Here is a 13994-nt window from a genome sequence, read left to right on the forward strand (position 1 = left end):
AATAATCTCCTTGTCCCTCTATTTTGGTCTTGTCATTTACATATTGTTGTTTTTCCCCTTCTTTTTTAATAGTTGATACTATTTTATGTCATTTTGTTGCTTTATAGTAAAAATGTTTAATTTGGCTGCATTGTTTGTTGTGACAAAGACGCTTCCAAGTACCACATGCACAAATGTACATTTGTCAGAAAAAAACGTCTACTTTTTGTGAAAGAAATAGAGCAATACTTTACGATGAAGATTTCGTCACAAATTAAAGAAAAAGCGAGCTTATTGCCGTCCTGTCGTTCTTTATTGCCCCCTTTCCTTCTCTGTTTCACAACACCTACTGCCTCTTTGATGTCCATACCTTGCTTTATACTGGCTCATAGTTCGATTTGACGGTAATAAAGGCTGCAAAAAAGAAAAATGGGCGCTTTGACGTTTCCGCTGTGTTGACGTCACGCGTGCGTAGATCCTGCACGGCCAATAATAAGCGGGGTAGTTGGTGAGTGCAGCGTAATTCCTGGCTGGAGGGTGGAAGAGCGCCGACCGAAGAAGGAACCGCGTGTTACACAGCAGAAGGTCACTCAGGTTGGGTTGTGCTGGGGAGAAGGTGAGCTTTGAAAGAAAAGAAACGATAACAGTAAAAAAAAAAAAAAAAATGAAGGCCTAGCTACACTATTTCAAGTCGAGCTGGGGAAGTGTTAAAGCTTATTGTAGTTAAAATAAATAAGACTCGATGCAGATGGCACATGGCCATCTTTCGCTTTCCTCAGAGTGCGATGTATTAAAATGTTTTTATATCTCATATTCAGTTTACTGATGTGTCAAACTTTGAGCAAATTTGCTAGCTCCGTATCCGAGCACGTGCACGTAGGTAGCCGGTGTCTTCGCGAACGTCACCTGTCACTTTGTCTCGCGAGCTACACGCTGCAGCTTGCAGGGCGCCATAATGAAGCAGGCCGGTTGTCACGTTCAGCCAGCATTGCGGAGTATTGTTCCGGTGTAAGCTAACGCCAGGTCCTCGTAACGACCCGTTCCTGTAACGTGGAGGTAACCGGGCCAGTGTCGAGCCTTCTCATTGACCTTGTCACACAAGCTACTGGCGGCTAAATATAGGATAATGAAGATGCACGTGGTTGGGAGATTTTCAGGAACTTCTCAGATAATCTAACTCGCTGGTCTAAATAAAGGTGACAAATTGTCTCACATAAAACACGTGAAGCTGGCTCTCGCTGTGGATGAGTTCTCGGAGCAGCAGTGGGTGAACTTGACAGCCCTGTAAACTGCGAGCTGTCATTGTCTTAATGGGTGCAGTTTTAATACAATACTGCCGACAGTACTCTGTAGTACTGTTATATAGGTATAGAGGGCTAAATTGTGCCGAAGAGACACACGCTGCGGTATTAGAGTAGAACCCACAATAGTGAAAGTGAACAGGAAACAAAACTCTCCTGAAATCTCTGTTTAGTAAATTCAAGGTCATCCAGTGTCGCTTCTGATGGTTTGAATTCAGAATTTCCTGCTGTTTAAAAATACTTCTTAAAAAAAGGATTTGCTTGCCCTGCTTTTCCCCCAGTGTGACTATCACATGATCTGCTACTCTACAATAACTCCTATACACCGCTTACCTCACATGTTGTTCTTTTCCTCTTAGGAAGCAACATTTAGCTATATTTCAATATATACAGTCTAAACTATAAAGTGCGTCATTTCCTGTACATTGGTGAATGGTCAGGTAAGTTTCTCACATGCTGGTTTTATTTCAGCTAAGGTTAACTCTGTGCTTGGGTGAGGTTTCCACCTAATTGTGTGGTATTTGGATGTGTAATTAACATAGGGGGTGTAGTGCAAGTGCATTGTGGTAATTACATTATTTTATGAACTAATTGTGCTTTAAGTAATGATCCAGTACTAGATAACTGTTGGGATTTTTTTTCTTTTCTTTTGGAAGCTGAATACACATAAACAGACAAGTTGCATAAAGAGCCCTTGACACACAGGAGGAGGGCTTTAATTCCCATAATGACTGTTGTTATGCTTATGTCAGATTTAAGGTGGCAGTGGCTAGTAATTTTAAAATGGTCGGTTAATCTGGTGAATGAGAGTGACTGGTTCAGTTATTGTGTAAAACATTGGTGTGTTCCAAGCTTTTTGTCCTTCTCAATCACCCTCATCTTTACAACAGCTCTGTTCTTGTTGCCAGATTGTGCCTCATGATGAAGCAACAGTTAGCCCTTTTTTTTTCTTTTTTTTTTCAGACAAAGGGTTTTGTTCAGTTCTGAACTCTGTACGAGGAAGTTGCATTTGTAGAGCCAGACTGTACTCCACCTCTCTGACCCTGACAGTGACATTTCAATTTTTTGCAGGACTGTGCAGTCCTTGAAGGTTGAACTTGAGGCATACTCGATAAGGAGCTGTGTCTGACAGCTTGAATGTTTTTTGGGAAGATAAACTTGTAAAAAGAGACAAAATGCTGTGTTGTATTTTGTGGAAAAACACAAAATAACTGGTGAGAGTGGCTCGCTGTTCCAGATCTTGTTTTAATAACCTTGATCATGGGCTCACAGGGGGCAAATATCTCCTGTTACAGCTTGGTGTGTGTGTGTGTGTGTGTGTGTGTGTGTGTGTGTGTGTGTGTGTGTGTGGGGGGGGGGGGGGGGGGGGGGGGGGTGGAGGACCATGCCTGCCAGTATCCTTCTCAGAAGGGTGGGACACACACACACTATCTCTTGGGCACACACACATGTTCAAAAACCTCTTCAACGGTGATGCAGCTTGTGCCTTTTGGCTATAGTTATGGTTCAGCAACTGATGTACAGAAGTGGGCTTCTCCTGTGATGTGAAAACGCTTGTTTTTAGTAAAGTGCTGTTGAAATTGAACATATGAATTCTTGATTTCTATTTAATATTAATATCCATATGTTTCCAAGTCTCAAAGAGTAGCTAATCTGATTAAAGGATCGGCTTAGCTCAGAACCGGTATGCTTGGTATGTACGGCTGTAGACACGGCTCTACCCACCTTAGAGATCAATTAGCTTTACACGGTGACTAATCCTTGCCTAGTTCTACTTTCTAAAGCTCACATCAGTCACACTTAAAGTTGTGAGCAAGAAAAATATAAGGCTGCTCATTTGTTGTCCTTTTTAGAGCTGATTTTACTGCTTTTCAGTGTGGTTCTGGTTTATTACCCTGAAGGTTGTCTAGGTAGTCCTGCCAAGCCATGCTCTAAAGTTACCTCATAGTGCTGAGAAGTGTTTCCTGAACAACTTGACCGAGGGCAGGTTCCAACTTGTCTGTGCTTTCATTTGCTTTGTGGAAATATTAAGCTTTTTATCTATTCTGTCTTGGAAGCTTGCCATCGAAGTCTATTAAGGTCGTGTTCTTCTGCTGCAAATTAGACCGAGCCTGCCCGCCCGCCTGTTTGTCCCCTTGGCATTTGCCCACACAGACCTTCCACACGCACTGTCCAGTTAGACATCTCGAGCTCCCATCTGTAGCTGCAAATCGGTCCTAAGGATAATTATAGGATTTCTCCTGATTTGTGTGAACAGCACACATTATATTATTAAACACTTCCATACCATTACAGAATGCATCAACCCGCGACTGCACAATTTATTTGTATGCCAACTCTCGGACCATGTGGATTTCAAGTCGGCGTCAACAAAACAATGTTTTCAGTGTTTTTAATCAGGCCAAAGTTCAGTGACCGTGATAGTGATTTAACCCTGTGATTCTAAACTTTTCACACAGTAAAATGATCCACTCTTGATGAGACAAGATTTGAGATGGCTTGGTCTTTTTGTTCTTGAGGGCACAGCTAATGGAAGAGACGTTGAGCCATCAATTTTTATTTATTTATTTATTTATTTGTTTAAATATATTTTTTAAATAAGCAAATCCCACAAAGGCCTGTTCTGATACAGGAAAAAATGTTAATGTTAAGCAATCAAAATGTGTGTATTCAAAATGTTTCTGTAATGTGGCCATAGCTTATCAACAAATATCCTTTTGTGTGCTGATGGTTGGGAAACTTCCCCTGAAATTGTGATTGCAGTATGAATGTTGCAGCATTGTTTCACATTGTCTGCATGTGGTTCCTATGAAGAGGAACTCCACTTCTTGGATTTTAAAGCTGTTCAGTTACATTTTGGTCAGTTTTTTTTTTTTTTTTACCTTGTAAAGCATAGCAAGACAAAAAGCTATGCTTTTAGGTCCTTCTTTATCATGCTGAGAATTCCAGTATTTAAGATTGTATGTAGAGAACTTGTATTTTGAACCTTGTTGGCTTTGTTAAATTGACACCTTGCTTTGTTTGGCATACGATTTTGTGGGAAATCAGTGGTCTTGCATTCAGTTGGAGTTTGCAGGGGTCTCAGATGGTGTTTTTTGACGGACACTGGCCTTTTGTGCCTGGAAACGGCACTGTTTTTCTAGTTAGTAAGATAGGAAGCCCTGTGGATGTTTAGACAAGAGGTGGGGATGTATTGTTTGGACATCACAAGTAAAACTGTAACACACTGCTCGCACTGTAAGGGAACTGAAATTGAAGCACAAAGAATTCAAGCCGCACACTACGTGAAGAAGAGGGTTGGTTCATTACCCTTTATAGATTCAGTTGTGGCTGCATTCACCAACTCTGCAATGTTTAACTTATTTTCTTCTTCCTTATCTTTTTAGAATTCTGAGAAGCAACAATGGATCAAGCAAGGTCAACAATATCCAAGATTGTAAGTATAAGTGTAAACCCAACAATAACAGGCTTTGCTTTAAGCTTTCATCCTAAACGGGACATCATCATTTCCACACCTGAAATGACTGTTATTGCAAAAATGAGAACTTGCATGACCAGAATTTAATTTTTATTCTATTTTGGGAACAAACACAGGAAGAACTTGATAAATGCAATTGTTTCATATTCAGAAATGCATTGAAATGTTAAACTGTTAAATTGCATAATTAAGTTTTGTTTTAATTAGTGAGTGGTTCCTCTTGTTTGGCTAGCCACACTGAAACTGGAAAGTCCACCAGTTAGCTGATCTTTGGGTTTGTAAAGCACTTATTATAAATTGAGATCTAGAACTATTCTTCAGTCAAATCTCTGTTCGGTCATAAAAAAGCAAAAACCTTTTACCTCTTGTAAGTCCAAGCAAAGATCCTGAAATCAAACCACTGCTGTTCTTTGGGAGTTACTGAAATAATTTAATCTGCTTACCCTTTTTCTATTTGTGATAGTTTAATGGGGAGCCCCACTCCTACACACGATTCAACTTGACCCAGAATATGGAGGGTGACAACAGTCAGGTGGAGATGAAGCTGTCATCTGAAATAGATGAGGAGACTGGGGGAAATGGCGTTGGCGGCCACCTGAATCACAACTCAAATCGCACACCCTATGTGGCTCAAAAGTTTGGACGTACACCCAAGAACCTCTGCTTTATGGCAGCTACAATCTTCCTCATCTTCATCATCGGTAAGAGAGGGAGGAAGGAAGAAACTCTCTTTAATTTAGTGCACAATAACTTGAGTGGTTCTTTGGGGATCTGTCCCGTTGGATTGTGTGTTACTTGTGAAAAAGTGGAAGTTCACTGTCCGACAGCTATTTTAACATAATTTTCCCGTGTGTGGGTGTGGTGAGGGGACTTACCATGTGTCATTTTATCTGGAAAAACATGGCTTAGCTTTGAGTTGTCATCTGAGTGAGACACTTCAGTCAGGGTTTGGCTTGCACCACTTAATTCAGTTGATCTGTTCCCATCCCTTATCTGGAATCACTGCCACTTTCAGGCTATTTGATTGGCTACCTGGTCCATCGGAATAAGGATTTGGCTCCCACCTGTGCAACCTCTGCTCTCCGTTATGAAGACGTTTCTGTCGCCCATGAGACCGGTGCTGCTCCCCTCATGGACTGGGATGATGTAAAAAAGCTTCTTGCTGAAAAACTGACTACATCCAGTATGGACGCTGTCCTTGGGTGAATAGAAGCTCCATGCACTGCAGCACTGCACACATTTTGTTATGTGTGTTGTATTTTTAACAGTAAGTAACCAGTTTTTGTTTTCCCTGTCACAGTCAGCTGACCAGTAGCAACCACCGGGCTGGTTCTCCTGGTGATGAAGATCTGGGGAACAAGGTGATAACAAAGTTTAAGGAGTACGGCATGAAGACCTGGACTGATGAGCACTTTGTCAAGGTTCAGGACCCCCCAGCATCTGGATACAACAGAATAGTTTTCAAGAACGGATCAGAGGAACGTCCAACGGGTTTCCTGTCCTACAGCGCCAGTGGAACAGCAAGGGTAATCAGAAGGCTAAATTATGAGTAGGACAAATGTACAGTGACACTTGCAGTGACATTTCTGTTTCTGATGGCTCCAGGGTGCAGTGCTGTATGCCCATTATGGACAGGAAGATGACTTGAGGCAGTTAAAGGACATGAACATCGACATGAATAACAGGGTGATGCTGGTCAGAGCTGGAAAAATCAGCTTTGCTGAGAAGGTGGGTGGTTTCAAAATAAGGTGGAACATCATTTGAACGAGACTTTATTCCCTGTGGTACTTGTCAATATTTGTAGATGTCCTCTGTTCTTAACCTTCAGTAGAATTCCATTAGAATTTTCGTGTGTGTGTTTCTGTACAGGCGAGACCTTCCGAACTATATGACCTTTTAAGATCTGCAGATTTATATTTTCATACTTTTCTCATAATCTTTCTCCTCCTTTCCTTCATCTGCCTCCTCCATCACTGCATTCTCCTTTGTCATCTCCATCTCATCCTCTTTCTCCCCAACTGAATCAGAATCATACTTTATTCATCGCAGAAGAAATTATGTAAACAAAGCCTCACGTTTCCCCTTTTTACCATGAAACTTCGTTTTATATTATGTGATTCATTCGAATAATTTTACTGTTGGTGATCTTAGCTTCCCATTGCCTTGTTTCTCTGCTTATAGGTAGCCAATGCAGCCAAAGTGAACGCCTCTGCTGTGCTGATCTACCCAGACCCTGCTGATTACTCGATCGGCGAGAGCACTCCACTCTTTGGACATGTGAGTGAAGACAGTTTTTACTCCTCAGGTGTAAATCACCTGGAAAAAAACACTCAGATTTTCGACATGTTGACAATACACATGTTGTGAAGTGCATTTAAACCTAGCACTGTTCATAAGAGGAAGTAGTTGTGCTTCCTCTACCAGTGCAGTAATCTAAATGATAACCACAATAATAATGGGGTTCATGTGTTTAGTTTGATTAAAGCTACCTTTGAAAAGATGTCATGATCCACTCAAAGATCATCTTTTCATCTGTCTGATTCCCACAGGTCCACATGGGCTCTGGGGATCCCTACACCCCAGGCTTCCCCTCCTTCAACCACACCCAGTTTCCACCTGTGCAGTCTTCAGGCCTGCCAAATATTTTGGCTCAGACTATCACAACAGGCATGGGAATGAACATTCTGAGGTAAGACTCACAAACATCATACTGGTATCAGAAAGATGGTTGAAGCTTGTAATAAACAGGGCATCAATAAAGGGTTGATGTTTGTCTGCATCCCACAGGCAGCTCGGGGGTAGAACTCAGCCAAATGGTTGGGGGAGCATCAATAGACTCGGAGATGAGAGCGATGTTATTACTGTGGAAGTCAACAATGTCCTTACTGAGAAAAGGATAAATAATGTCTTTGGGGTCATCAAAGGCTTTGTGGATGCAGGTACAGCAAAGATGAATAATGAGAGAGATCCTGTGATCAGGAAATATGGAAACGATGCGAGTGATGAATGTCCTGTGACCGTCTGCAGATCGATACGTGGTCATTGGGGCCCAGAGGGATGCGTGGGGCCCGGGCTTTGCAGCATCAAGCGTGGGCACCAGCGTCCTCGTCGAGCTGGCGCGTTCCATCTCTGACATGGTGGAGAACGGTGAGCACCTGTCGGCAGCTGATGTTTGGTTTTTAATTTCCAAATAAAATGATCCTGGACGTACACTTCACGTCAGATACTGAGCAGCTAAAGAACATGCTGGCTTCATGAGTTTGATTAATTGTGTTTCCACTTTGATAGGTGGATTCAAACCGAGGAGGAGTATTGTGTTTGCGAGCTGGAGTGCGGGAGAGTATGGGAGTGTTGGCGCCACCGAGTGGTTGGAGGTAAGAAGTGCATGGCAAAGGTTCAGATTAGCTGCATTTTTCTTTTACTCAACAAAAATAAATCTTCTCATTGTACTTTTTTTGCGATTTCCTTCATCTTTGGTGCTAAAAGAGACCCCCCCCCCCCCCCAAAAAAAAATGCATGAGATATCAATGGAAAGCCCAGGATGTTTTCTACTTCGTACATCAGGATTTCTTTTTAGGATAGCTCAAATAAGTCAAAAGATGTAGACCAAAAACAAATGCCCATTAAAGAAGACGTAAATGAATAGACTTATTCTGAGGAGGATAATTATTAGTGATTGTGCTCAGTCTCATTCATATATTGGATATTTCTTTGTTCCAGGGTTATCTGTCCTCTCTGAGCATGAAAGCATTCACCTACATCAACCTGGACGGCATTGTGACAGGTATTTACTTCCATGGATGCAGACTTCTTGTACCCCTGGGGCGATTGTGGCTCAAGAGTTGGGAGTTCGCCTTGTAATTGGAAGGTTGCCGGTTTGAGCCCTGGCTTGGACAGTCTCGGTCGTTGTGTTCTTGGGCAAGACACTTCACCCGTTGCCTACTGGTGGTGGTCAGAGGGCCCGGTGGCGCCAGTGTCTGGCAGCCTCGCCTCTGTCAGTGCGCCCCAGGGTGGCTGTGGCTACAATGTAGCTTGCCATCACCAGTGTGTGAATGGGTGGATGACTGGATATGTGAAGCGCTTTGGGGTCCTTGGGGACTAGTAAAGTGCTATACAAATACAGGCCATTTACCATTTACCCATGAAGCTGTTTAATGTCAAACTTTTACATACACATGCAAAAAGCATCACTTATGTTTCAGGATAACTAAATATTAGTGGTCTTGTTATTCTAGGTCAGAATGGGTTTAAAGTAGCAGCCAGCCCGTTGCTGCACAGCCTGGTCCAAAACGCTCTGAAAGAGGTAACTCCACAGCTGATCTCTTCTGCAGAAATAATTCTGTTGGTCAGTTTTATTTGTAAAATAAAACAAGAGTTTAATCAAAGTATTTGTTTTCTTCTTAGGTGAACTATGACAAGGACAAGTCTCTTCTTTCTCAGTTTGGAAAGAACAACTGGGAGTCTGTTATGTGAGTCCGTCTAATTAAAGATAACAAAGTATAGCCAGTGATGATTATCACAGCCTTCTTGTTTGAAAGTAGGCTGTCATTCTCACTCTTCTTTTTTGTGTTTGATTTTGAAGTCTGGAGCCTCTGAGGATGGACAGTGCTGCGTATCCTTTCCTCGCCTTCTCCGGCATTCCCTCAGTCGCTTTCAGATTCCACTCTGGAAGTTCAGTAAGTGAATTCTTCTGTACTACAAGTTCTTAAATAGTTTCTGAACTCTTTTAACTAATGCCAACTTTGTAGATCTGAGAGTAATTCTTAAAACATCCTGTGTGCCTCCTCAGGACTACCCGCACTTTAGCACAAACCTGGACACCCGAGAAAACCTGAACTCTGTCACAGCCAGCCAGGTTCCTCAGCTGGCTGTGAGAGCGGGCCAGTTTGCAGGTCACATAGCACTGAGGCTGGTCCATGACCACCTGCTGCAGATGGACCTGAAGAAGTACAACCAGCTCATACGCAGCCACGTGGTTCAGATTAATGGGAAGGTCAAGGCTGTTCAGAGGGTGAGTGCTCACCAGTGTCCTTGTAAAAGAAGATAGTATTTACCTTGTTGAGAGCAGGGCTGCAGAAATCAGGAGCAACTTGACTGTTGTCGTGTTTTTCATCACTCAACTTAAAAATGATCAGTTTTGAATCAGTTTGTTTTGCCTGGTTACTCCTCTCATCATAGAAGACAAAGCTGTGGTCAGGTCTTGAATGTCCAGCTTACTAACTTGAGTTTGTGGGAGAAAAGTCATCCCTGCATGTTTGTGTGCTTGCAGATGCAGCCCCAGCTGTTGCCCAAAGCTCTGACAGTGCGGTGGTTGATCATGGCCTCTGGCTCCTACAGCCGTGCCTCTAGCGCGCTGGCAGCCGACATCCAGAACAGTGACCTGGAGGACATCGAGATGTGCCGCGTGATCAATGACCGCATCATGACGGTAAGGGGAAAAAACTCAGCCCATCAAGTTTAGTTGATTTCACAAGCTGCCACCTCTGCTTTTGATTAGCTGAAATTACAACTTTAGTGTTGGTTTAGCTACCTTTGGATCGTATATTAAGTGGGATACATCACATTTTAATCACAGTCAAGTGTAATAGTTGATGTAGGTAGTGTTCAGTGTCTGCTTTCTGCTTTTCAAAGGACGGGACTGTCCAATAAATTTGTTGATAACGTTGGTTTTTATCCAGCTCTTTCATGATGTCTGTCTTCTTGCTATAGGTGGAAAGGAACTTCCTGTCACCCTACGTTTCTCCCAGAGACAGCCCCTTCCGTCACATCCTGCTGGGCTCTGGTCCCCACACCCTCAAAGCTCTGACCAACCACCTCGACTCTTTGACGACTGCTGACCCCGACGCAGACGCCGAGCTGTTCCGCAACCAGTTTGCCCAGGCGACCTGGACCATTCAGACCTGTGCCAACTCCCTAGCAGGGAACATCTGGTCTCTGGATAATGAAATCTAGAAAAGTCCTTTTCCCTCCCTTGTTCATGGTTTGGCCCTCTTATTACAACAGGCAGTGCTGTTGTGATTAATCACCACGTTTTCAGCAGATATCTACAAAGTCATCATATCATTTCCACGATGTTCATTTTCCTTTTATCTAAAATTCTCTTAAAGCCAAACATGTTGCAAAGTGGTTTGTAAGCCTTCTGCCTTAAAAGGACTTAACCCTCTAAGAATCTTGAATTTGAACATGTGGTATTTAGTTATCACAGTCTTAAATCACATGGTGCTAGTAATGTCAACAAATGTTATGTGGAAGTACTACTTTAAATTGGTGTTACCTCTGAATGAGTTGGATTTTTTTTTCTTTAATTCCAGAACAGTATCAGGTCAGAATCACAGTAAAGACTGTGTTTGCCAGCTCAGATCTTTAGACCGCAGTATGATAACAATAAGCTAATGACTTTGTATTTGTTTACCACGAGGCAAACTGCTGGTATTTCTGCTACTGCTGCTGCGGCTTGGTGTTCAAACCTGAGCTGGTTTCTATTGGTAGCTAAAATATCCCATACTGTGCTGATTCTGCTACACAACTCAAGTCAGAAAATAGATGCAGCTGCTGAAAGAAGTGCAGATTGATTTACAGCATGCAGCAGCAACAGTGCACACAGATTTGGAATAATCGGCTACTTTAAATGGGGAAAAGTTTTAATTATATGCAAGAATTGAATTTTTAAAAAAATGGTCTGAATCAAATACAAAACACATTTTTTGGCTTTGGAGCTAATCTGTGCAGACCTGTCAAAGCAGGGGAAAAGGTCCTCAACCATGTGGCACTGAAACAGAAACCGTATGTTTATTTATTGTGTTATTTATTTATCAGTGGCAGGGTTCACTATAAATAGTTTTTATTCACGTTTTATATAAAAAAAGTATAATTATCGGGGGCAGTGTCTTCCATAATTATGACAGTTATACTGTCGAAATGACAAAAGCAGCATCTGCTAAAAGAAGTGTACATGTGCACCGACAGCTGGTACACAAGTTTTTCTTTCCCCTCTGTCAACTGACACTGAACTGGTCTCTGAGCAATGCCAGCTCACACATCACACCTGACAATATTTACCCGTACCTGTCCTTTGGTGCATGTACACTTCTCATCTTGATGGCATTATCGGGAGCAGTGATTTCCATAATGTGAAAAACAGAAGGTAGTTTTTGCCTACCAGTGTGTGCCGTATCGGAGGCAGTGCCCTCCATATTTCACTGTAGGGGTGGATGTTTTTTATTATCGGGGACAGTGTTTCCCATAATGTGTATATACAGTACAAAGCTACACATCGCACACGTTTGCATCTTTGCAATCCCATCTGGCGTTCCAAGCTAACTTCTTCAGCGTTTCTCTCTAGACAGGCAGGTTGGCGCCCAGAGCACCTGATCACAGATCAGTGTCTGTGTCATTAGTGAGGCCAAGCAGCTGATGTGCTTGTTTTTAGCGAGACGGTCTGTTTTGAAGCGAACGCTGGTCTGCTCTGGTCTTTTCTTTGCATATGGAAGGTGTCTTTGCTTTAAGGAAAGCACAAATGTGTAATGTGGTTACAACAGCGTGTCTCCATAATCAGCCCCCACTCTGTGTTATGGAGTTAGTCTAATGAATTAAAGTTCATTGTACCTTCTCCTTTGATGAATTCACTGAGATTTCCTTGTGCCTCTTCTTTTGTTTCTGAGCTGACGAATACTTGGATTGTTTCGTTTTCATGTATCAGGGTTCAGTTTATTTTTTTTTTTCCTGTTTCTCTAAGAATCAAACTGGTGTTAAAACAGAGTTGCTAGACAGAAAACAAATGGATGCGAGTCCATTTCAAATGACTGAAAGCAGGATTCTGTCCAAAACCCATCTGACTGATTGTAGTTCATCAAACTTGTTAACATGATGCAATAACCATTCGTCATTTGAGGGATTTTTACCTTAATCCTGTTGGTTTATAATGAGGCAGGTTCTGGAAATTGCAACTCCATTTTCAGCACTGGCTTGTAAGAATTAGCAGATGAGTTTTGGATCAAAGGGGGAAAATGTAACCCTTGTTAAAGAATGTTTGAAAATGCTCGATTATTATTGTGCGTGGTTTTCTTTTCTTTGTTCTTTTTCCTTTCTCTCAAACTGTGCGCACATTTGCTTTGCTTTATTTCAGTTGTTTTGTTTCATTGCTGCAATAAACAATCACAGCTATTGGAGTCTTAGTTTCATTATTCATTCTCAATAACATGGACACTTTGTCTTGTTTGTTAGGCTACTAATAAAATTTGGCACTGTATTGTACATTAGCTTATTGCTTTAGTTCTTAAAACAAAACTACCAGTGACCTTTTTCATTATTCGGTGCCTTGCTTAATGGTGCTGGTGATCATGGTTCTTGTGGTCATCTGGCGTCCTCTTCAGTCTCTAACTCCCCCAATGAGGGTTTCTCTTGTCTTATCAGAGGTGGGTAGTAACCAATTACATTTACTTTTTTCCAAAAAGTAACTTTTTGAGTAGTTTTACTTGAGTAATATTATTATGAAGTATCACTACTCTTGAGAAATAATTCTGGCCATTCTACTCAGTGTGAATAACTTCAGTAAAGGAATAATAAACATGTTTTAACCAAAAATGCATGAGACACAGACACAAACCTACAGTTTATGTTGAAATGACACTTCTTGTTTGTACATAAGGTTTGTTGTTTTAATGTTATTCTATCTGCTGAGCCTGTTGTGCCATTTGGAGAGGCAAAGCAACACCATATATGTCAGGGTTTCTGGGTCTTTGACCCAGTATTCTTAGTTCATGTTCACTGTTTATATTCTGTCTGCTTCACCTCCTGTTTTATTGTGTTAGCCTTGGTCCATGTGCATTATGTTCCGTCCTCTTCCCGTTTATCATTAGGTCATTATGTTCAGCTGTGTACTCACCAGGTTCTAATCTCTCATCACTCAACCAGTCCAATGTCGTGTCATTGATGTTATTGTGATGTTGTTCTCGCCGCTGTTAGGTTGTCCTCTGTTCAGTTCCGTCAGGTCAGCCGGTCAGTTGTCAGTCAGTCTTTCATTCATCCATTCAGTCAGTCGTCCAGCCGGCCAGCCGTTTCCTACTTCTGTTCTGTTTGTTCACTCCGTTGACAATAAAACACCAATCTTCACCTACCTGTGAGTCCAGCGTTTGGGTCCTCCTTCTTTCGTCCACGACCTCATCCTGACAATATATTTATATTACCTTCTGTAAATATTCGTTTAATAATGATTTGGAAAAGTGTTTCTTCTTAGA

The 13994-nt window shown here is 41.9% G+C and overlaps 1 protein-coding gene across 2 annotated transcripts; it reads left to right on the forward strand.

The window, feature by feature from the left end:
- The first annotated feature begins 514 nt into the window (after positions 1 to 514).
- LOC146613826 (transferrin receptor protein 1-like) lies at positions 515 to 12948 on the forward strand. Of its 2 annotated transcripts, none has more exons than XM_085379092.1 (18): positions 515 to 595; positions 4667 to 4716; positions 5222 to 5459; positions 5774 to 5960; positions 6059 to 6284; positions 6364 to 6486; positions 6940 to 7035; positions 7308 to 7447; positions 7546 to 7697; positions 7786 to 7905; positions 8047 to 8132; positions 8479 to 8542; positions 8994 to 9061; positions 9163 to 9227; positions 9341 to 9434; positions 9548 to 9769; positions 10028 to 10186; positions 10468 to 12948. In XM_085379092.1, the coding sequence occupies exons 2-18, from the start codon at positions 4684 to 4686 to the stop codon at positions 10708 to 10710; spliced, it is 2316 nt and encodes a 771-aa protein (XP_085235218.1). In that variant the 5' UTR covers positions 515 to 595; positions 4667 to 4683; the 3' UTR covers positions 10711 to 12948. The 2 variants fall into 2 exon arrangements, with proteins under 2 accessions (XP_085235218.1, XP_085235219.1); XM_085379093.1 differs by lacking the exon at positions 515 to 595 and adding an exon at positions 602 to 2605 and having other exon boundaries at positions 2661 to 4716.
- The last annotated feature ends 1046 nt before the right edge of the window (positions 12949 to 13994 follow it).

This window comes from Diplotaxodon limnothrissa, linkage group LG18 (assembly GCF_057381915.1).
Source record: "Diplotaxodon limnothrissa isolate DT_005_m linkage group LG18, D_limnothrissa_male_GT1.1, whole genome shotgun sequence".
Lineage (NCBI taxonomy): Eukaryota > Metazoa > Chordata > Actinopteri > Cichliformes > Cichlidae > Diplotaxodon > Diplotaxodon limnothrissa.

Excerpts from the sequence above, each read along its gene's own strand:
- LOC146613826 (XM_085379092.1), top strand. The coding sequence starts at position 4,684 with ATGGATCAAGCAAGGTCAACAATATCCAAGATT. Across the intron at positions 5,460-5,773 it reads CTTCCTCATCTTCATCATCG|GCTATTTGATTGGCTACCTG; the intron begins GTAAGAGAGGGA and ends TGCCACTTTCAG. Across the intron at positions 7,698-7,785 it reads CAAAGGCTTTGTGGATGCAG|ATCGATACGTGGTCATTGGG; the intron begins GTACAGCAAAGA and ends GACCGTCTGCAG.